The sequence below is a fragment of the Dermacentor silvarum genome, chromosome 2 (assembly GCF_013339745.2).
Source record: "Dermacentor silvarum isolate Dsil-2018 chromosome 2, BIME_Dsil_1.4, whole genome shotgun sequence".
NCBI classification, from domain to species: domain Eukaryota; kingdom Metazoa; phylum Arthropoda; class Arachnida; order Ixodida; family Ixodidae; genus Dermacentor; species Dermacentor silvarum.
Genome location: NC_051155.1, coordinates 209,419,471 through 209,440,789, shown reverse-complemented (window position 1 = coordinate 209,440,789; position 21,319 = coordinate 209,419,471). Strand labels below are relative to the sequence as shown.

At 47.7% G+C, this 21,319-nt stretch overlaps 1 protein-coding gene across 1 annotated transcript in view; it reads right to left on the bottom strand.

Moving 5' to 3' along the window:
- Nucleotides 1-1,163: 1,163 nt before the first annotated feature.
- Nucleotides 1,164-21,319, bottom strand: part of LOC119442512 (uncharacterized) — a 44,082-nt gene continuing 23,926 nt past the window's right edge. The window contains exons 12-27 of the mRNA XM_049662213.1: nt 21,106-21,282; nt 18,521-18,550; nt 17,648-17,683; nt 16,079-16,102; nt 15,933-15,971; nt 15,806-15,838; nt 14,942-14,965; nt 11,649-12,851; nt 10,554-10,625; nt 8,904-9,077; nt 7,895-8,157; nt 6,958-7,058; nt 5,337-5,439; nt 4,701-4,919; nt 3,239-3,349; nt 1,164-1,387 (exon numbers count right to left, since the gene is read on the bottom strand). Of these exons, the coding sequence (XP_049518170.1) occupies nt 1,232-1,387; nt 3,239-3,349; nt 4,701-4,919; nt 5,337-5,439; nt 6,958-7,058; nt 7,895-8,157; nt 8,904-9,077; nt 10,554-10,625; nt 11,649-12,851; nt 14,942-14,965; nt 15,806-15,838; nt 15,933-15,971; nt 16,079-16,102; nt 17,648-17,683; nt 18,521-18,550; nt 21,106-21,282 (2,765 nt within the window). The 3' untranslated portion in view covers nt 1,164-1,231. The remainder of the gene's footprint in view (nt 1,388-3,238; nt 3,350-4,700; nt 4,920-5,336; nt 5,440-6,957; nt 7,059-7,894; nt 8,158-8,903; nt 9,078-10,553; nt 10,626-11,648; nt 12,852-14,941; nt 14,966-15,805; nt 15,839-15,932; nt 15,972-16,078; nt 16,103-17,647; nt 17,684-18,520; nt 18,551-21,105; nt 21,283-21,319) is intronic.

Below are 21,319 nucleotides of genomic sequence, written 5' to 3'. Positions count from 1 at the left end.
TTATCAGCTGTATAAACTTGGACATGCAGCAGCACCGGCAACACGCAGAACTGTTGTCGACGCCGTCGGCGTTTTGCCCGCGTTCGCTCAAAATGCGTGCGGCGTTGGTGACTGTTGCCGGAGCCTCTGATATAAATAGGCACTTGGTGCCGCAGCTAAACGTCGCCTCCCTTCCCTCCCCCCCCCCCCCCCCCCCACGGCCTTTCGCGCGTCGGAAGAAGGTACGTTTACTCTACATATATGGTGATTGTAGAGGAGGAAAGAGACGCCTATTTCTGCAGCCCTTAAGGGAGCACAGCGCAGAACGCGCGTTTGTTCTCGGCCGTGCGTTCACTCCCCGTGAAAGCGCGCGTCCCTCGCGCTCTTTCACTCGCACATACAGCGTGCGGCGCGCGGCGACGATTTCATCTCCATTGACGTCATACGGAACCTCACGGCGACGGCGACGGCGACGCCGACGGCAGAAATCTGCTTTTGAGTGTCCATATAATTGCTATCGCAATAAAACGGAATTATAAACCGCTGGGAGTGGAACGCACAACCTTCGCATCGCGACCGAGTACATCATGTTCAGAGCGCATGCGCAGCGGCCCTGTCAGTGCGTTCATGCCAGCAGTACTCGCCGCTTTCCCACTGTGCTTAAACATTGAACATTGTGCTTTAACTGTGCCGGTACATTCAAGGGAATGCCGAGGAGAATGCCATTGTGGATTTTTAAGGTGAATTTTAGGACGGAAGTTGTGGGGTACGTACCACATATATTGTGTAATCACTACCCAGTCTTTTGATCTAGAGGGGTAAGTGGGTTTCTCGTGATATAAACACAACACGCTTCTTATATTTGCTCCTCAGCCCGCTATGTATACTACTACAACCGGCATGCTTTGCGGCAGTGGCTCCCCCTCTGTCCACTTTCTTGGCTATTCCCAATTTCCTTGCGCTTCTCGCGGCTTGTCTTTTGGCTTCAGATTGTTCTAAATCGCTATCGTGGTACGCGAGAATGCGCATGTCGACCTGTAGAATTTTCGTAGTTATACTTGTTCATGACGGGGCGCTCAGTATTTAGCGAGACGCATTTTACATGACCCTTGAACAACATTTAAGAATGGCGCCCCAATGGCAGAGTAAGCGTTACACAATTTAGTGAACTCCTGTATAATGGCATGAGGGCACTTTATTCGATGAGACTGATGATGTGTGTCTTTCCACGGAAGTCGCGCGCTGCCGCGTTTCAGTATGCCAAGGCCGCGGTGGCTTGGCTGAGGCTCCGCAGCAGTGGGTAGGACGCCGCCGCGTCGCCCCGGCAGCTGCCTTTCACATCGTCCGCGTCCACGTTCCACGCCACAACGCACAGGTTCTCCCAGCCGTCCTTTAGGATCCACTTGGCCTGCACAGACGGGTGTTTGGACGGCAAGCGAGTGTACCGCATATACTCTCTTCACTACACCAGTGTAGTCAACAACGGTAGATTTAAAGAAAAAAAAAAAAAAAGAAACATTGCATGACCCCTTACAAGTCCCGAGTTTTGACTCTGTTCTGGAGAATTGAGTGAAATACGGCACAGAACATCAAACCAGACTGGGTAAACCCCCTTGAAACGCGGAAACAAGTTGTGCACTCCATTGTTAGTTACGCAGCAGGCAAGTTTGTAAACGATGAGGAATTTTTCCCAAATTTGCGATTTTGAAACACCATAGGGATATATATATATAGTGACAGGAGCATGGCGGTAGAAGCAAATGCCTCTATGCGGAAGTTATGTGGGACACTTTTCAAAGTTGCCGAGACATTTGCGAATAAAAGAATACACAAAAGCTTTTCTACGCTCTTGTCTGCGCAAACTAATGAAAAAGCGCCTTTTCAGTGCACCCGCTTGGGGTAGATGCGCCATGACTTCGTGGTATGCGCTAATCGTACAGAAAAGCAGTTACGATTAGAGTCACTGGGAAATTTTATTGTGACTAGTTACGATGCCCGTTGCTTATCCCATTGATTGTTCTTTTCCTGATGAAAAATTACTACTGCTGCTGATTGATGATATTGTTTTTTGGCGCAAGGGACCAGAGATGGCCAAAGAGCGCCATGATACTTGGTGACGAATGGCAATGTTATGTTCTTCAATGTGAAGATGAGATGCAGATGATGGGTGTGAGATGGCTGTACATAAGCCTAAAACTATTCCCTGTAAATGGTGTAAGATCGATACTGATCTATTAATATAATGTCGATGAACAGTGAGCGTTATGGCTTTTAACTGTGACTTCTGCTACTACTATTACTACTGAAGTGGTGTCCTGTGCTTGTTTTGTTGCTTCGGCTCATAATGTAGTGTCACCGGGCAACCACTAGTGGATATTATCAGTTTCGTTTGCTATTGAAGCTACTAAACTTCTCGGCCAGCAGCTCAGGCTGTTTTGTTTTTAATTTGTCTGTTCAATTGCCCGTGCCTGCTCGCTTCGTTGACTCGTCACGCTTGCCGCTGCCACAGACGACAGCTCAGCGAAAAGCCTGGCGGCTCGCTAACCAGCAACGTTTTCAGCATTATTTTTCTAAGCTTCTAAATCGTGGGAGTGAAAATGTTATTACGGGGCTCGAGAGACGGAGGAGGGGTGAGCAGGCCACTAGCGCTCGTCTCCGGAGTTATAAATAGAAAAATTTGATCGCAAGGTTTTGTCCAAATATTTCTTCAGGAATCTTGAGAATCGCCGAGTAACTGCGGCATTGACCAAACACTTGTTTGCCGGCTTAGGCCTTTCAATATACCTTCGCTAACGCCAGGTGTCGAGAGCTATACACAGTACGTTTTATTATTATTATTTTAATTCTTCAGACCACGTTTATTACGCACTGGAGCGCTTTCTTTTACCGAGCCTCAAAGTTTCCTGCCCAGCTGTACGTTTATGGGACAGATTGAAAATATTAAAGATGGATCCCGCCGCTGCTTTGAAAAATACGTCTTCACCGAACCGTGCGTTGCACGTTCGCTACGTTACACTGCCAACATACGTTCCCACACACATACTCTCCCTCCTCCTAGCAACACTACACGGGCTCCCTCCGCTATATTTTTATGGGGGAGGGGGGAGGGGGGGTGTGAATGCCCGCAATGGTCAAAGCACACGCAAGCACAATGATCAAAGCAGGCAATGCTTATGAGTTCATACTGAAAATGGCTGCGAAATGTTCCGCATTGCGATGAGCTAGCCGGTAAAAGTGAGTAACGGCCCGTTATGTATACCTTGGAGGCGACGGCTTCTTCGTCCACGTAGCCGTACCACGTGTCCCCTACTTTGTCGTAACAGCTCTTCTCCACATGCGCCCGGTGGCAGGTCAGGTTCAACTTGCACACCTAGAAAACAAATGAAAAAAAAAAGAAAAGAAAAAAGGCGAGCAGGTAAGAATAGAAAAGGTTTGTGGAAAGACAGTGCGTGGTCGATTATTTTGGCTCTTCAGCTGGCGAAACGCTCAGTATGATGACAAAACGAATCACTAAATTAAGTAGTTGGCGTACTTCCTACCGCACATTCTTATCCCTGCTTGGTGCTTTTGCACCAGAGTAACCTGCTCTTACAGCTTACTCTTGCTAGCGCTCACTGCTTATATAGCTGCCGGTATTTCTTCGCGCTTTCTTACCCGCCGCGGTGGCTCAATGGCTAAGGGGTTGCGCTGCTGAGCACGAGGTCGCGGGATCGAATCCCGGCCGCGGCGGCCGCATTTCGATGGAGGCGACATGCAAAAACGCCTGTGCGCTTGTGTTGTAGTGCACGTTAAAGAACCCCAGGTGGTCAAAATAAATCCGGAGCTCTCCACTACGGCGTGCCTCATAATCAGAACTGGTTTTGGCATGTAAAACCTCAGAAAGAAGAAGTATTTGTTCGCGCTTTCTTCCACGAAACAACACCAGACTTTCCACTAAGCATTACTGGGTTCACGCATCTTGGTTACAATGTCCTAAATCTCTCAGGGATAGCCATGATAAGGCTGGACATTCTTTACAGTCTTCCCTCACTAATGTAGCGTCATTACTTACAGCTGTTTTCGCTCTAAGAAAGTTATCACCCTAGAAAGTTCCCCTATGCTATACGGTAACGAGCTGCTACCCATACGCTCTGCGATCGGCAAGAAACACAAAAACTGGAGAAACTACGATTCCGAACGTCGAAAAGCATACTCAGAGACTGAATCGCGATTAATATGAATAAATTATTTAAACATTGAAAATTTCTTCCCACACACTACAGCAAATTTTAAAAGAATTTGTTCATCTTCGTCGGCGTCTGTTTTGTTTTTCTTCGTGGTTCTCGACTAGACGAAATTTTGTCCCGCTCTCACGATTCTCTGAATGCCCTGTAGGGATTCCATTCCGTCAGTCAAATAGCGCAAGTCAGCACGCATGTAACGCTCCCTCCCCTCCTTACGCAGCACCACTCATCTTTCAGATCTTTCCCTATAGCGAAATATCGTTGTGTCCTCGGCTTCTTGTGCGCCGCCACTCATGCTTATTTACCAACAAAAAAGCGCAGGACGCTTCATACGAGCACATCGGTTTATACGTGTAGGTGGAAAGCCTGTGCAGTCCTGTACTGCTGTCACGATTCCGGTAGCGAAATTTCTTACAGCAAATGATCACAGTCTGCAACCAAGAACAATGGCTTTCCAGCCTGTCAACACACCACCTCTTTTCCGGCAACGCAACTGACCTCGTCGTACGTGATGGGTTGTCCTTCCTTTGGCAGCTGGCCGGCGTTGGGGGCGCTCTGTGCGATACTCGGTTCGACTGCTCCGACCAGGGGCACGTACTTGGCAAGCGGTGCACCGGCGTCCACCTTGTAGGCCACGCCGGACAGGCCGAATGTGAAGCACAGCTGCCGCGACTGGTTGGCGTTCAGCTGCTTCATCACGTCCGCGATGGCGGTGAACTGCACGCCGCATGGGACGGTCATGGTCGATACATCTCAACACAGTGGCACAGATGTGCGCAAGTGCGGATTACGCGGGCTTTTATGCGGGCATTTCGAAAGAGCGGTTCTTCGTGTGATGCTGCCAGACACTAGCCGTGCATGCATTGGGTATACGCGTTGACCAGCATGCAGTTTAGAAGCGGTATTATGCGTATTGCAGCGTAGGCAACCGCACGTTTCAGTCGGATAACTATCATGATGTTTTAACATAGCGTTACCATTTACCACGCTGCCCTTGGCCGTGCGCATGCGTGGAATTGTAGCTAACGCGCACCAGGCTAGCAGTTGGTCGGTCCCGTAATGGCAACGGTTCTACTACGCTAAAAAGAGTTTTAATTGAAACCTTATTTGAAATATACGGTTTCGCGCACACACCATGCCTCCAGTGTCGATGTCCTGCGCCGGCCCGTTGAAGTGCGTGAGCGTGGAGTACGGGCTAAAGGTGTCGTGCGTGCTCACGAACAGGAAGTTGACCAACCTGCAATCCAGTGGCAAGTTCAATTTACGTATCAACTTCTATCGCAACAAACATCGTGTACAACACATAAGCAGACAAGGTTCAGTACTCGTTATTTATTACGTGTAACGCCGACCGATTGTCACATTTCAATGCGTGGCAGATATAGCAATAAGTAACGCCTAAAAAGTACGCTGTAAACACAATATGAACAGAGCTAACTTTATAGACCTTCATGCAGAGTTTCTTCTTTTTTTTATAATCCTCAATGCTTCGAAGCTCTCGAAATAAACTCCCGCCTTCAGGTTCCAGAAGTTCAGAACGGCGGAAATGAAAAAAAAAAAGACCTTTTCAAAGGATCAACAGTGGGTGAACAAGACAAGTTTCAGTCTGGAGTCAACGTTTCAAAAAGGGGAGTTGTTTTCGTGCTGAAAGGGGCTCAAAAGCCCCTTTCAAGTGCCATAGCACCCGCTGCGGTGGCTCAGTCAGCTAAGGCGTTGCGCTGCTGAGCACGAGATCGCGGGATCGAATCCCGGCCGCGGCGACCGCATTTAGATGGAGGCGAAATGCAAAAATGCCCGTGTGCTTGCGTTTAGTGCACACTAAAGAACCCAAGGTGGTTAAAATTAATCCGGAGCCCTCCACTACGGCGTACCTCATAATCAGAACTGGTTTTGCCACGCAGAACCCCAGAAAGAAGAATAAGTGCCATAACAGTTGCAGTCAGGCTGGCAAGAAAATGTGCCTGATTCCAGAGCTTACGTACTGAAGAAAAAGTATCCGAACTTGCATATAACGGGGTTGGTTGTAAAAAAAAAAAAAAAAAGAAGGAAAACTGTGGGAAAGCTTATTCAGGAAAATCCCGAAGTTGACTTCGACAACCTGAAACTGAAATGCTATAGGAGATATTCGTGTGTTTTTGCGTGTTCCCTACTATTTTCTGCAATGCTAAATGACACAAAAGATACAAAAGGACACGTGCGAACGTCTATATGCTGTGTGTGATATTTATCACCAATACCGACATGTGAACGTCTATATGCTGTGTGATATTTATCACTAATACCGACAGTGTTTCCCGTTTATCACTTGTACTACCCGGTGACTGGACACGGCAATCGGCGTTCAGAATCACACGGCACGCGCAATGCATGCTTTGTCGCGATCAGACCTGCGTGTCGCACTCACATATTCCCGACATCCCGAGTCCTGACAGCGTACTGGGCTTTAACGCCGGTGTCAGAACCCCGACTCGGATCCAGTAAATACTGGGTGATGCGTATTTATGTTTAACTATGCTTATGCTTGCCAGGGCGACACCCACAGTTAGGTACACGCATAAATCTGTAAAACGAAAGAAACAGAGAAGCTGGCTTCTCCGCATAAAGACTGTTATTGTGGTGAAGCCAGCTTTGGCAAAAGTATTTTTCAGAGCTGCGCACACGCGTATGGACGCATTTGATATGTGTCGAGAAAATATCACACAGAGGCTTGGGTTTGTGTTAACTCTACGCCTTCACTGATTCCAAACTTGCTTACGGCTGAAGTTCCCTGACGTTGAAGGCCGCGTTCCTCTCCTCGGGCTCGCTTGGCAACACAACGGTGATGATGGACGACGGACCGAGCTCCTTCCGCAGTTTCTGTAGTGCGCAAATATACAGCGCAGCGTGTTAGGCACCTATCATTGAACGCTACGATGGATTACGCGTTAGGCTATGTGTACGCGTGTAGCTCCGAAACAAATACAGCTCCGAACCACGTTGAGTTTTGCATAATCGTATGTCACTCATCTACAGCTACAGCTTATTCTTGTGACGTCTCCGATGCGCTGTTTTAAGGTGAAACATCAGAACTTCGGTGCTATTTCCTGCACGTAATAATCTCGTGTGGTGAAACGCAAACGTAACGAGGTTTCTTCAATAGCAGCGCTGGGTTGACAACGCGCAGCGAATCATTGCATGTCCTCCCTACTTACAATGCTGGAGAGAGACTTCGCGAAGTCCGCGAAACAAGTTTTGACGTCACCTCCTGCAGCAGCTGTAGCCACGCAAAATTAATTTAACTGCCGGACAACACCCCAATTGCCCCTCTATTACGCCAACAGCATTCACGACTACATCGACTCATCACTGTAGCACCAGTTGCTGCGCAACTGAAAACAAAATGTGCCTCCTCGCTTCTTCTAGATGCGAATTTCCTGTTCGCAACTTTATCTCGTTATGCCTTCGAGCACATTTCCCTTTCCCAAAAATTGTGACAGATTGCTTCACCAGCCATTCCGTGCGTAACACGAGCCCCTGAGCTCCATTTCTACCTCTTTAATATACGCATCAACTAGAAGACAACTTCTCGCGTGTGTTATTGTTGCGTGTTCGAAAGAAATGTGAGGGCACCGCGACGAGAAATATAGGCACAACGTTGAAGAACAGAGCCGCGTGGATCAGTGGAGTAGAAGGCGCCGAAGCAGAGAACCTACCTTGATGAAGGCAACCAGTCCTACGGCATACGCTTCCACGTCCCCTTCGAGGTCCGGCACTGTCCAGTGCACATTGAGACCATCCAGGCCCCGCTTGCGCACCAGGTTCGCCGCCTCGGTGGCCAGCGCGTCCAGTGTCGCATCACCGGCCTCGAAGGCTTTGGCCATAGCAATGTCATTCTTCTCACCACCTCCACCCAGCGTGGCCATCAGGCTGACGTGCGGCCAGCCGGGACGCACCACGGAGGCGAGATGCAGTTGCTCTGCATGAGCCCACAGAATGACAAGCTCGAAGCATTGCTTCGGTGGAGGTCCATGTGATAGGAAGACAACCAATCTGCGCTTAGGTCTGTTAGTCATTCTTGTGTTTGCACTGAAATGAAGTTGGTACTACAAGGGGAGCTTCAACAGGACAGCTTCTCAGCGAATATTAACGAGTAGTATAATCAAGTACCGGTTAGGTACTTATTAGAACGGACTCCCACTTTGAATTGCCTTCTTGATGACCCATTCTGAGTGCTTCACGTGAACCAGAGATATTTGGAAGAAAGGCTATGATTGGAATCACGGTACATTTCGATTACAATATATAGGACGAGAAGAGATAGGAGTTTTCAGAAAACTATGAGCTCCACGAAGAAAACATAACTTCGTATCAACATAAATCTGGTGCATGGCCAAAATGAAGCGCCTTTGCTTATGACACTGCAAGGTTTTCTGCAAAAGAACTGTTTGCTGTACGTGCTCACTCTGTACGTGCGTCCCCCATTAACTAGCTATTCATCCAGGCTGCTGAAGTAGCTCAATATCTCCGAATTAAGCTCGCCTAACAGAGAGCACTTGAAGCGGCGAGAAGACCGGCGCCAGCTGCATGCCCATTTTCTCAAGCAAGCACGTGCCGATGATTGTATATAGTGATTCCATATATTCGACCATAACGGAACACTCGGACAAACAAGGTATCAGAGACCTCACCGCCTTCATATATTTAAACAGGGGGACAACGTACCTTGGGTGGCACTATCGAAGTCTCCGACCATGATCACCCCATTGCTCGTCACGAGGGAAAGCCGGCCGAACAGGATGTGTGTGCAGTAAGACGCCAGCGGCCGTAAGATGGACTTCCTCACGTCGCAGAAGAGCGGTCGCTGGGCGCTCGGGCCGGGTGCCAGGGAGTCTGCGCCTACACACGGCACAGGAGCGGTTCGCTCGGTTGACAGCATTATGGTCGCGTCATCTTGCACTATTCATTAAAGCATGTGCCCTTTTTAAATTTGACGTAAAAGAGAACTATTAAGACGAGGCAGATCGTTAGGTTATAACATTTCCGGAATACCGAAAAGGTGAGTCCCACCGTCAAGTGGAAGTTTGGTTAGCCGGAATGGACGTGAATGTCATGGTGGTGAAGCCACGTTGGCATTGGCAAGGATCCAAAGACCAGACACGTATAAGAGCCTGTTACGCCCGAAATAACTTCGAGCCAGCGTTACTAAACTGCTTGGTCGGTTTTCAAGCTCTGATTTGGATATTGCGTAAGTATGACACCTTCCTGTTGCCTGCCTGCCGTGTCCGGTGGTCAAATAGCGCAATGCGCGCCGCCAAGCGGCAAGCTGCGAAATGTTGTAACGTGCAGCTTGACCTCCGAAGTTGTAGCCCATTATAGGCACGGTGATTTAATTTACCAGCAGGGAGTAGCTGCGCGGGCTATTCGCACAACTTGGTAGCATGCAGGACGCTGCAGATATGGCGCAGCGGAACTTGTCGCATTTCGCGTTCTTCCTGAGCGCTTTTAGCGTTCTGGGGTCATGTTCTGCCAACAGAGCTGTAAAATCCATGCACACTTTTTCTTTCTGTCCATCTCTGTCATATTGGCTCCCCTGTTCATACTGCTGACCTATATGTTCAAGTGTCGGCACCGCGATAGACAGCTACGGTGCTGTCTGCAGCCTTTCCACTTGTTCAGTCAACCAGTCACACTCTTTCTCCATCTCTCTATGTCGTCTGGCTAGAACCGGCGCGTGCTATAGACTTTCAAAATTTGAAGAACACAGCGTAGAAAGAGACGATGACAACAAAGAAAGAAGCAACGAAACTGCCGCTGGGCAGGCGCCTGTCCAGCCACTCCTTTCTTTGTAGACCTCGTCTGTGTTTGCTCTGTGTTCCTTAAGATGAAGTTAACACCAACACGCCCAAGTGTCGGTTCTGTTGGACAGCCAAAATGTTCCTCTGCCGGGTGGTCGAAGAGGGCTACAAATGGCTACCGGAAAGGACTATGCGTGGCTTGACAGTTCAGACACTGACCCAGAGGTGCAAGGTCGGATTGTTGATGGGGACAACAAAGTTTTCTTTTTTGGCGACTTTGTGGCAAGTAAACTTGATAGCTGCGACAGACACGAAAACAGCATGAAATAAACCTTAATAGCTATTCCTATCAAACTCTCGTGTCAGATATTTCGGCGCGTACGAGGTGGTCAGAATTAATACACAGTGTCAGGGTATTCTAGGTTCGCTGTCATGCGCAATAATTTTTTATAGCCTTAAGGGTAAGAGAGAGGGACAAAGCACCCTTAAGGGTGTAAACATTTAAACTGTGATATGTTCACCCAGCTTTACGTGCTGAATTTCGCACAGAATGGCGCAGCAGCCGCAGTTCACGCACCGTGCTCAGCCGCATCTTTTGATTTGTCAGTATGTTTCTCTTCAACGGCTTGGTTCGGGAGCGCAGCCTCACCTGCAAACAGAAGGTAAGTGAGCATTGAAACGTGCGAAGCGCAACGACATTTGGACGAAAGAGATGAGTTAAAATAAGGTTTAGACATTGAGAGGCAGTAGAGCTGGCAGAATGAAAAAAAAAAAAAAGAGTATGCGGTTATACGCACTTTTGGCGTGAATGAAGACTTAGCGTTAGTGAAGGTGTGACGGCACTGTGCGGACAACGTGGTAACGTTTTGGCAAGCATCGGTAATACTGTGTACTTAACCCCACAAAGTCCAACGTAACTGCCACGGTAGCGCAGTGGCTTGAAAAAAGGCCAGGACACCGGCCAAAAAGTTTTAAAAGCGTTTTTACGTTTCGATCGTGAACTATTAAGGCTCCCGTAGGGGAACCGAAACCTTAAAGCGCCCTTCTAAATCCTCTTACTACGTATCATCCCGACCAGGCGGGCTTCCGTCATGCTCTCGACACTTCATCCTTTAGCCCAGTGGCTATGGCGTTGTTCTGCAGAGCATGAGGTCTCGGCTTCAATCCCCGCCGCGGAGGCCTTCATTGCGGTGGGGACATGAGTGAGTGCCAACGAGTGGGAGTGCACATAAATATGAGTGAGTACATAGCCTACAAAAATATTTGTGAGTGAGTATGAGTGAGTATCCGCTTATTGTGCCGACCTGTGCCTGCGGGTTCGAACCGCTTGAGAAACCACATTAAAATCCTCGCGATCTCAACACACGTCGTCCACTAGTGAAGAGCGCCCCCACCAAGTCACCACCTTCGCTTACACGTCCCCGGGGTCGATCCGCTTCACTCGTCGAGATACACGACGATGACGAGACACGTCAAACCCAGGGAAGGCAGGCAAAGAAAGCTACGCTTTAAAATTATTTGTTCTAGCCTCCGCAAGTTTGACAGGTGAATGAAGTGGTTGACACTATGAAACATCTGGCGAAAACACTTCGTAACGTTCATGCCGGAAAACTATTAAGCTCTCTGGATGAACATTTACAGCGAAGAGACCTGCGGTTTTTTTTTCACTTGCCTTTGTTATTTTCCGCCGAACCTGCATCACCTGACTTTTCTGCTGACTTTGCAGCAGCCGGCTTTTCGGCGCCGGAGGGCGCGCTAGCCGGTGGTTCGTTCACGGGCGCCAATTTGTCCGCCGACTTGTCGCTCGCGGCAGATGCGTCGAGAGGCTGGGCATTGTTGGTCTGCGAACCTCGGTCAACGGATTGGTTGACCGCTGCCTTGCCAGTCGATTCCTTTGCGGGTGACCCGTTGGAGGCCGATGGCTTAGCTGGAGGCAGCTTGTTTGCTTCAGAAATGTCTACAGGGGACTTCGAGCCAGCAGGCGATCCAATCGCTGGAGATTCATCGACCGGTGATGCAGACTCTGGCAACTTGTCGCTCGCGGCAGATGCGTCGAGAGGCTGGGCATTGTTGGTCTGCGAACCTCGGTCAACGGATTGGTTGACCGCTGCCTTGCCAGTCGCGTCCTTTGCGGGTGACCCGTTGGTGGCCGATGGCTTAGCTGGTGGCAGCTTGTTTGCTCCAGAAATGTCTACAGAAGACTTCGAGCCAGCAGGCGATCCAACCGCCGGAGATTCATCGACCGGTGATACCGACTCTGGCGACTTGACTGCAGATGAGTCGATAGGCTGGGCGTCGTTAGTCTGCGGACCTTGGCCAACAGATTGGTTGATGGCTGCCTTGCCAGTCGCATCCTTTGCGGGTGACCCGTTGGCGGCCGATGGCTTAGCTGGTTTCAGCTTGTTTGCGCCAGCACTGTCTACAGCGGACTTCGAGTCAGAAGGTGATTCAACCACCGGCGATTCATCGACCGGTGATGCAGACTTTGGCGACTTGTTGACTGCAGATGAGTCCGCTGACAATTCCTCTTTGGCTTCAGGCACGTGGCTAGCTGAATTCTTGTTCACGGACGAGGAGGAATTGGTGAGCACCGTATTTCCTACTAACGTATTGCCGTCCGACGTGTTGCCTCGCGATGAAATGACAGGCGCTGCCTTGTCACTCGACTCGTTGGTGACGGGCGCGTTTCCCAGCGACGACGTGTTGGATGCCGTGCCGTTGACAGAGGAGCCGCTGACGGCTGCCCGTGCAGATTGGTTGTGAGAGGCCACATTGTCGACTTCGGATGTCTTCTCAATTTCGGCTGGTTTTATCAGTTTGATAGCAATGGTTTTGTGCTCCGCGACGCCGTCATCACCGCTCGCCGCCTCGGAAGCTGTGCATGGTGCGGTTGAATAAAAGCGTCGTCATGGACTCAGAATCGCACAGTAAAGATGTGCTATCACCATAAATTAAAATGCGAACCGAAAATCACTGATCAAAACGCCTTTTACGCATAATAGCGTGCAAGTGCGAGGTATAATCGCTCCGTAGCCGGCTTCTAATCACGCAATCTATAAGCCGAAGCGTGCGTTACAGAGCCCGAGTTAAGCCAAGGATAAAAGTGCAGGTTAACATGGGCCGGAATATTGCAACCATTCTAAACCAATGCCATCCTTGTCGCGCTTCTTCAGTGGTCAGATCGGTGCTTGGCCCGCGTTATCAACGGTATCAGCCAACGTCACCTAGCTAGCATAATGCCTGTGCACTCTGTTTTATGACGTCATGCTACTATGCCTGAAATTTTCATTGCCAAGGCTGGCGTGACGAAAGCGGCGAGGTCAAAATCGCCGCGGCTTACTCGGGAGCATCTCCATTAGATTCTATGGCAGTCGGACCAGGTAGTATGACGTCATGGATCGGAGTGCACAGACCTTGGCGCTATCTAGATGGCGTTGGATCAGCCGAATCAAGCGGAATGAATCACTACATAATTGTACATGGCAAATCAGTGCTGCGGAAGCCCGAAAGTTTGAGGAAAGTGCAAGAAAGGGGAAAATTGCCATCCACCCGAATTGTAGCACGAAGCTGTACAAACGAAACCCATAAAAGTTTCTCAGAAAGAAAGCCTCGCAGTTGAAGGAAAGATCATTCATACCGGAATATTGCAACCATTTAAAGCCAGTGCCGTTCCTTGACGCGCTTCATCAGTGGTCAGGTTCGGACCGCTTTATCAACGGTATCAGCCGGTCGCCGTGAATCTCAGACGAGGACGAATTTTTCTTCAAATTCGAGGCTGTCTTTCTCAAGAAACTCGTATGGGTTTCCTTCGTAGCTTCGTGCTAAAACTCGGGTGGATGACAATTCCCCAATTTCGTAACTGTATACCGACCCTAGAAACGGAACAATGCATTGTAGTAGTCGGGAATTGTTCGCGTTTTAATTTATGCCGATAGCAGTACTCGTAGCGCGTTACGGATGGGGACAAAAGAAGTGTGCGCCCTGTCACTGCTATCGTTTCCTTCTGCAACGCGCTACGAATAGGCGGTATTCATATGCACGCCCCAGAGACGCCTCTCTCGGGATAACAAAAACAGATCTTGAAGGCTATGATTTTGCAGGCTGCATGCGCCGGAAGCGCCGAGCGACCCCACAGGTAACACTGCAGTTCCCAAACCATCCTTCCATATAGCAAGTTAAGCATTGGTTTCACAATAGCACACACATAAAATTTTTTGTAGGCGAAATAATCCCCAGTTATGCCCCCACACTCAATATATACACTTGCGGATCCCTTAGCAAGAAGGATCGTGGACCGTTTTGGGTGCAGAATACAGAACCGTGGGTGGTCAAAACTTCAACTACAAGGTATCCCATTGTCAAAGCGTGTCTGTAGAACGTAAAACTCCATGATACTCATACATTTTAAATACTTCTGCCAACAGACGCAAGGAAAATGCCGTGCCGAGTCAATGATTTATTCCTACACGTGGTGCGACTCGCAGGCAGCATTTCGTGATTGCCGAGACACATAATAGACATTTATATTACGTTCTCAGACTTAGGTATATGCTGGAAAACATTTGAGTGTCCGAAACGTCGAATATGGCTGTAGCTACGACCCGCACTAAGCGGCAGATTATCTGCACGCACACGCCGGCATGTTCCAGCTAAGAACGGAACGCGAAAGATTGTGCTGGCTAGTTCCCGATAATACTGAATGTTACAGTGCGACATGCGAAGATAAGCACTGCCTTTACCTGCTCTTTTGTATACTGTCCTTGTTCCGCGTCTCGCTGTAAGATTTTAGAGAACAGAAATGGTGGTATATTTATATGCTTCGTGTGTTAGCGTGATACCTTGTGTGTTTTGTTAAAGTTTTCATAAAGAACACGCCTCGTAACGTGAAGCGCACCATCGCGCGCTGTGTGCAAGGCAATAATTTTCTTCCATAAATTCATCGAACAGTAAGTAAGCCATGCTTACCAGCGCCATCGCCGGCGATGAAGTCTGCGAATACAATGCGCGGAGCTGATAGACGTTTACTATCGTTGTGAAAAATCTTTGCGTTTCTGCAATCCTCTCGACTAGCAGTTACAATAGGCTTGCTTTACCGCAGTACATTTCCATTCTGCGGCAAAGTTGCACCTCTCGCCAACGACACCGTACTATGTGTGTGGTCCGACGTCGACGTCTGCAACAACGGCTCTCAAACGATACCTCGGAAGTTGTGCTAACCTTAGAATTCCTGCTAGGTGTATGCCTTGTGAAGGTCGCCTTGCCCTTAATAAGTTGTAAATTGCAGAGGCAAGTTGTGTGTGACTATCATTTCCTTTTTCCTTATTTCTACATATCACTTATATAGAACAAATATTTCCCCACGCTTTCCTTGGCTTGATTGTCTGTTAGCTTCACGGGGTTGTAACTATTAAAATTTGGCATCTTGGTTCCTCCTATCTTTTAAATATGTGTGGTAAAGTGATTAGATTTAAAAGCTAACTAGTTAAATTTGTTAACTCAATAATTTATTTTCATTTCTCGTGCAAGTGATCTATTTGTCCAAGTAATTCAGCTCAATGAGGAGAACTGTTCTGTTACAAATTTTACAATTTCTGTTAACACAAAATAACAGTTGAAATACGTTAGATATTAATTTGCCAACACAAAAACAGGCTTTTATTTCCTTCTTTCTTTCTTTCACATTTTTTTGACACATTTAAGAAGTGAGCAAGAAGTTAATCGCTAGGTTCTAATACATATCAAAACATTATTTTAGACCTCTCACTAAGCAGAAAAACTTGACCACCTTTTTCATGCGATCTTACAACAGGGACGCTGTTATAAACGTACCTGATACGTCGCTTAGGTTGACGCTGTCCGGTGCTGCACACAATTGCAAGAAAAAGAAAGAAGCGCTGTTTCATTGTGCGTGCAACTTGGCATAAATTCAAGAAACCATACATAGTCAGCTACTTACCGGGCGGAGATTTGTTTATAGTGATGTTCGGTGGCTGAGCTGGAAGTAAGCGAAAACTATTAGCCTTGTAAAGTAAGGAAAAAGCAAGGGGTGGGGGGCAAGTGGGAAAGATAAGGAGAGAGTAGCTTTTGTTTGCTGACACTAACCTTCCGATGAACTCTTCAAGAAAACTGCAAGAATTCATTAAAAGAAAAAAAATCATGAAAGGAGAGCATTCGTGCTGATCTCACAAAACCGTACATGTCGAACATTTGTATGTTGTCACTCGTTTGCTCTAGCTATAACTTCGGCTCAAAATGTCCACCCACAAAGGTTATCCGAAACACGCTCACAATCTTGCACGACAATTATTCACGTTTTTTTACCTACTGTGAAACAGGAAGGCTGTAAAGTGTCGCACGCTTTAATCTTCGAAGTTTATAGCTGGATAAAGTGGTATCAGAAGCCTAAGAATGTGGTCTGTCAGGTCACGAAAAAAAAAGCCGACTGTTTTTAGAGCGCAGTTCTTAGGCGCCCGTTCCCACGTTAAGCGTCGGCGTGCCTCGGTGTCCCTCGGCGTTGTCCCTAGGCGTAACCGAGCGAACAAGCACAGCGAAGGATGAAAAAGCGAACGCGGAGAGCAGCGGGGGATGAAAGACGGCGAGAGCGAAGAGAGCGCGAGGACGAAATCGGAGGAGGAGGGTGCAGCGGAAGCATGAGGTGGAAAGTGGAGGAAGCCACCTTGAAGCACCACCAGATGGCGCTCACATCTCCACATCCGCGGCAGCAGTGGCACCGGTCGTGCAGGGAAAAAGAAAAAAAAAAGAACCAGAAAGCTCGCCTTCTAGCATTCGCCGCAAGCGTTTTCCCATAAAAATTACAGTTGCATAAGCTGCAGTTGCTGGGAAGCGGCAATTGAGTGGCCGGTCTAAATATAGCACCGCGCATCGCGGCTCTACCAGTCGGTGCGGTGACCGTTGCGATGCCTCGTATATCGCGAAATGAATACACGTATAGAGCTGCACTCAAATTTCGCACTAGAAAGTATAGTAATCGTCGGTGATTATTTTTGTTAGCTACTGCAGGGTTCAGTCAGGACGTCTGCGTTGTGAAAATTCCAAGCTCACAAATACCGAATTTATTGAATGAACTGAAAAGGAAATACTTATGAAATAATGCAGCTCACATAAATGTAGTGACTGCACTTATCTCAGTAGCACGCGCTGGATGATCATCATACGAGCAAAAATTGAAATGCTTGTTTTTACTGCTCCGGCTTTGCCTCTACGAACGCCAGCACAAGTGTACACGTTCAGTGTTTGTATGCTAATGGTGAAATTATTTCTGAGCGTTGCAGTTTTTTTTTCTTTGTGCCATATGCCGATGTCAAATCATCTGCAGTACTGCGTCGCTTTAAGCTCGCTTGACTGTAGCATGACCCTGCAAAGCAGTTACGTATTTTTACCTGTGTCTCCTGATTTTTATTGGCTCTGTCATTTAACAAAAGAAAGGATGTGGGGAAGCGTCGAGGATTTAGTCTCCTCTCCGCCGCATCGGACATCACTGAACGGTGCTACAGTGCTTGAGATACTGCTTAACTTGTATGAGGACGTAACTTGTTTGTGATGGAACAAGAACGCCGCGTAAATGAATCAACTGCGTTATTTTTTTTCTTCCCACTATTTTGCACACACAGAGTTAAGTGTTGCCAGAGAGTAAGTGATGTATACGCTCACCTTTCATAGTTTCAACGACCGCTTGGCGTTTCCTTTCTGCGAAATGAAGGAGAAAAACATTAAAAAAAAATAACGGTTGTTCACACACTTGGGGTGAATCAAGAAGGCTCGCGTTAGCCAAGACGCGGCGCTACTGTGCATACAACAAGAACACATAACTGCATTGGGAATATTCGAAAGCACGTTAACGACCGGTATACGTGTATTACCATACTGTCCCTCTTAAGTGCACGAGTTGGCGCCAGTGTGTTCTTTTAATGAATGAACTATGTACTGATTAGTGTGCATGAGCTGCACATAAAAAACAATCAGTGACACTTGCAAATCTATAATGCGGCTGTAGTTATTGTCGCGTGTAAATGGAGAGTGCCGTTAGATGCGGTCATTTCACCACGCATAGCATTTCTTAATGTCACTCCAGCAGGCAGTGAATACACAATCCCGGAGGCAGTGCTTTCAGAAACCGTCATCACTGCGATTATTCCCACTGATTGGCTAACGCCAGTGAAGAGCTCAGAACAAGATTTGATAGGCCACCTCAAACCTTGCGTCTTGACACAAATTGGTGATCCTTTTCAATTCAGGTCCCGTATAATGTACAGACTATTTTTTCTCAATTATATTCTTTCATAATCTACCGCTCACGGCTGGCCATTCATGCCGATAACTTATATTGCGGGGCGCCGCTGGGAGCCTCCGACAAAGAGCGAAAAAGTATAGCATTGCAATTGAATCGTTCTATAATTCAAGCCCAGATTTAAATGCGAAACAAACACCGAGAGAGAGACGTAGGCTTTAATGAATGTAAGGTGCGCTGATATGTTATCTTAAAATGGAGTAAAAGCAAAGCGGTAAAAAAGTTATAACGCTTACCTTTAGCAGAAACTTTCTTCTTGGCTGAAACTGCAGAAGACACTCAAGTAAAAAGGACATCCAAAATAGTTTTTTTTTTTTTGGTCGGAAATTACCACTCACAGCGCATTATGGCATAATCTTGGCCAACGCGCGATACAATCCTCCGGAGGGGTTCACAATATGCGCGTAATACTGGTCATATCATACAGCAAATTGCGAGTCAGGCTAGTTGGTTATAAAGTTCATTGCCTGATTGCCGCATATCAGACCAATAGTTATGAACGCACGAACCAGTGTTTCCGCAAATTTGGCAAGAAATTAAGCGTAATTATTTTAGAAAAGATGAAATGACTTAATCAATATTGGTACATAAATAGCACGGCTCCGGCTGCCAAATATTTTCTGAGTAAAACGTGCGAAAGGCGAGTTAGCGCATTACATATTTCGCAGAAATGGCGTGGTTTTAGTTGTCAGTTGTTAGTATATTTTAATCACTTAGACTTCAACCAAAATACAAGATTAATGTTAACTGAACTTTTACGACGTATACATGCATAGTACTCTCATGACGATATAAAGCTGCTTCTTGAGGGAGCAGTCATATAACGTTTCCCTAGAGACACCGCAGTAGGAGACTCTGGAATCATTTTGACCATGTTGAAATATTTTAATGTGCACCGAAATCCCCGTACACAGGTTATTATTTTTTTTTGGCATTTCGTTTTTGTCCAACGAGGGCGCCGTGGCCCAGAGTCGAATCTGGGCGCTGGTGTTCAGCTGTTGGACGTCAGTTTATTGCTGAGCCATAGCGGCAGAAAGCGCGGTTTTCGTAAGTTGCTTATCGTCGCAGGAAGAGACTCCAGAGCAGTTACACGGAACGTGGCTGCCCAACAATTACAGCTACACAATCGCGGCTGCCCCCCCCCCCCCCCCCTCCCTTTTTTTTTTTGCTACCCGTTCAAGATCTGATCTCCGTGATTCTGCATGCTCCAATCGCAGGCAAGAACAAACATGAAAATTGGGCAAGCTGCATAACTTCATTTTGTTAATGTCCAACCGACCACGTACTCCTCGTCGATTTCCGTGTTACAATACGGCGTGCCTTAACAATGAATGTACTGCGTATCCAACTAGCCCAAATTGCTGCGTGGTTTTTACCGTCGTGTATGACATGCTATTCGGCCATTCCTTGAGACCGCGTTTATCGTGACTTTCTCGTGAAAAACTAAAAACAGCGAAATATGTCCTGCTCTAAAATATTCTTAACAGCTAAAATTCAATTATATAAATGAAGCAGAACGAAAGGATGGAAAGAAAACGTAATAGATACGAAAATACACTTAAAAGATATAAAGAACAAAATCCTGCGCTTGTGTAGTTCAAACCCTGCTCAAATCCTGCGTTTAATGTAGCTCCAATTCTGCTCAAATTCTGCGCTTGTGTAGTTCAAATCCAGCGCTCATGCAGCTCCGATAACGTGAAACCTGGGAAGTGCGAAGCAGTGATGCGCCGCTGTTTCCCTTATGTTAACTCACCGTTGGTTTGAACTACACCAGCGCAGGATTTGAGCAGGATTGGACCTAAGCGCTGGATTCAAATTATACGCTTGTGTAGTTCAAATCGAGCGCTCATGCAGCTCCACTAACGTGGAACCTGGGGAAGCGTGAAACAGTGATGCGCCGGTGTTTCCCTTATGTTATTCTTGTGCTATTCTTGCACAATTGAGGAGGAATCGAGCGCTTGTGGGGTGGTGGCGACCTCTCTTGCGCTGCGCTGGTACCAGACTGGCGTTTCGTAAGTGATTTTCACGAGCTTCTGCTAATTCCCGCATATCCCTGGCTCATACCCGCATATCCAATGCGGGCATGCGCCAAGCGTTATTTTATTATCGTTAATCGTGACGTAACTGAGGAGCATGTGATGTTATTGATGTTAGTCATACTTTCGTACCCTTCCATGCCAATTTTGGTATATACCAATTGAACGAGACGCGAGTCTTTGGTAGATCTTGTTTTTGTGCGTGACCACGATGACATGACATCGCATTAGACACCGACAGCCCGGGCCCCTAAGGTGTTAAAATTATGTACGCCAACTAGCGATAAACCTGTACTGACGTCAGCCTTGTGGGGGATTATCAGGTGCCTAAACAGGGGATGCCCCGCCCACGGTAGCCCAGTGGCTGTGGCATGTGCTGAGTGGCATGATTGCGCGAAGTCGTGAAGTCGTGAGCGCGAAGTCGTGAGTGATTGCGGCCGTGGCGGTCGTATTTCGATGGGGGCGAAATGCAAGAACGCTCCTGTACTTAGATTTTGGTGCACATAAAAGAACCCCCAGGTCGTCAAAATTAATTCGTAGCACCCCCCCCCCCCCCCCCCCCCCAACTACCTACTTGCCTCATAATGAGATCGTGGTTTTGACACGTAACGACCCAGAATCAACCAATCAAAACAGGGGATTCCTCCTCCTGACCCTTCTACCCAGCGTCTACCCTTCCTCCTGCCCTTTCTTTGCATGAATTTGCATTCGTTTAACGTAGTAGAAGAGCGCTCATGATTTAGAGTTGTCAAGAGTTGCACTCAGGCCCATTTGGTCGCGCTCACCTTGAACATCACCTTTGTCTACGTCACCGCCAATGGTGTCATTTCGGGCGTTCTTGGCGGCGTTCTTCTTCGCCTTGATCTCGATGCCTGCCACGCCCACGTCCGAGATGTTCTCCAGGGCGCCGATCTCGCGGATGGCAGTGGCCTCGGTGGCGGCCTTCACTGTCTTATCTTTCTCTGAAGACGCAATAATGCGAAAAAGCTCGGTAACCAT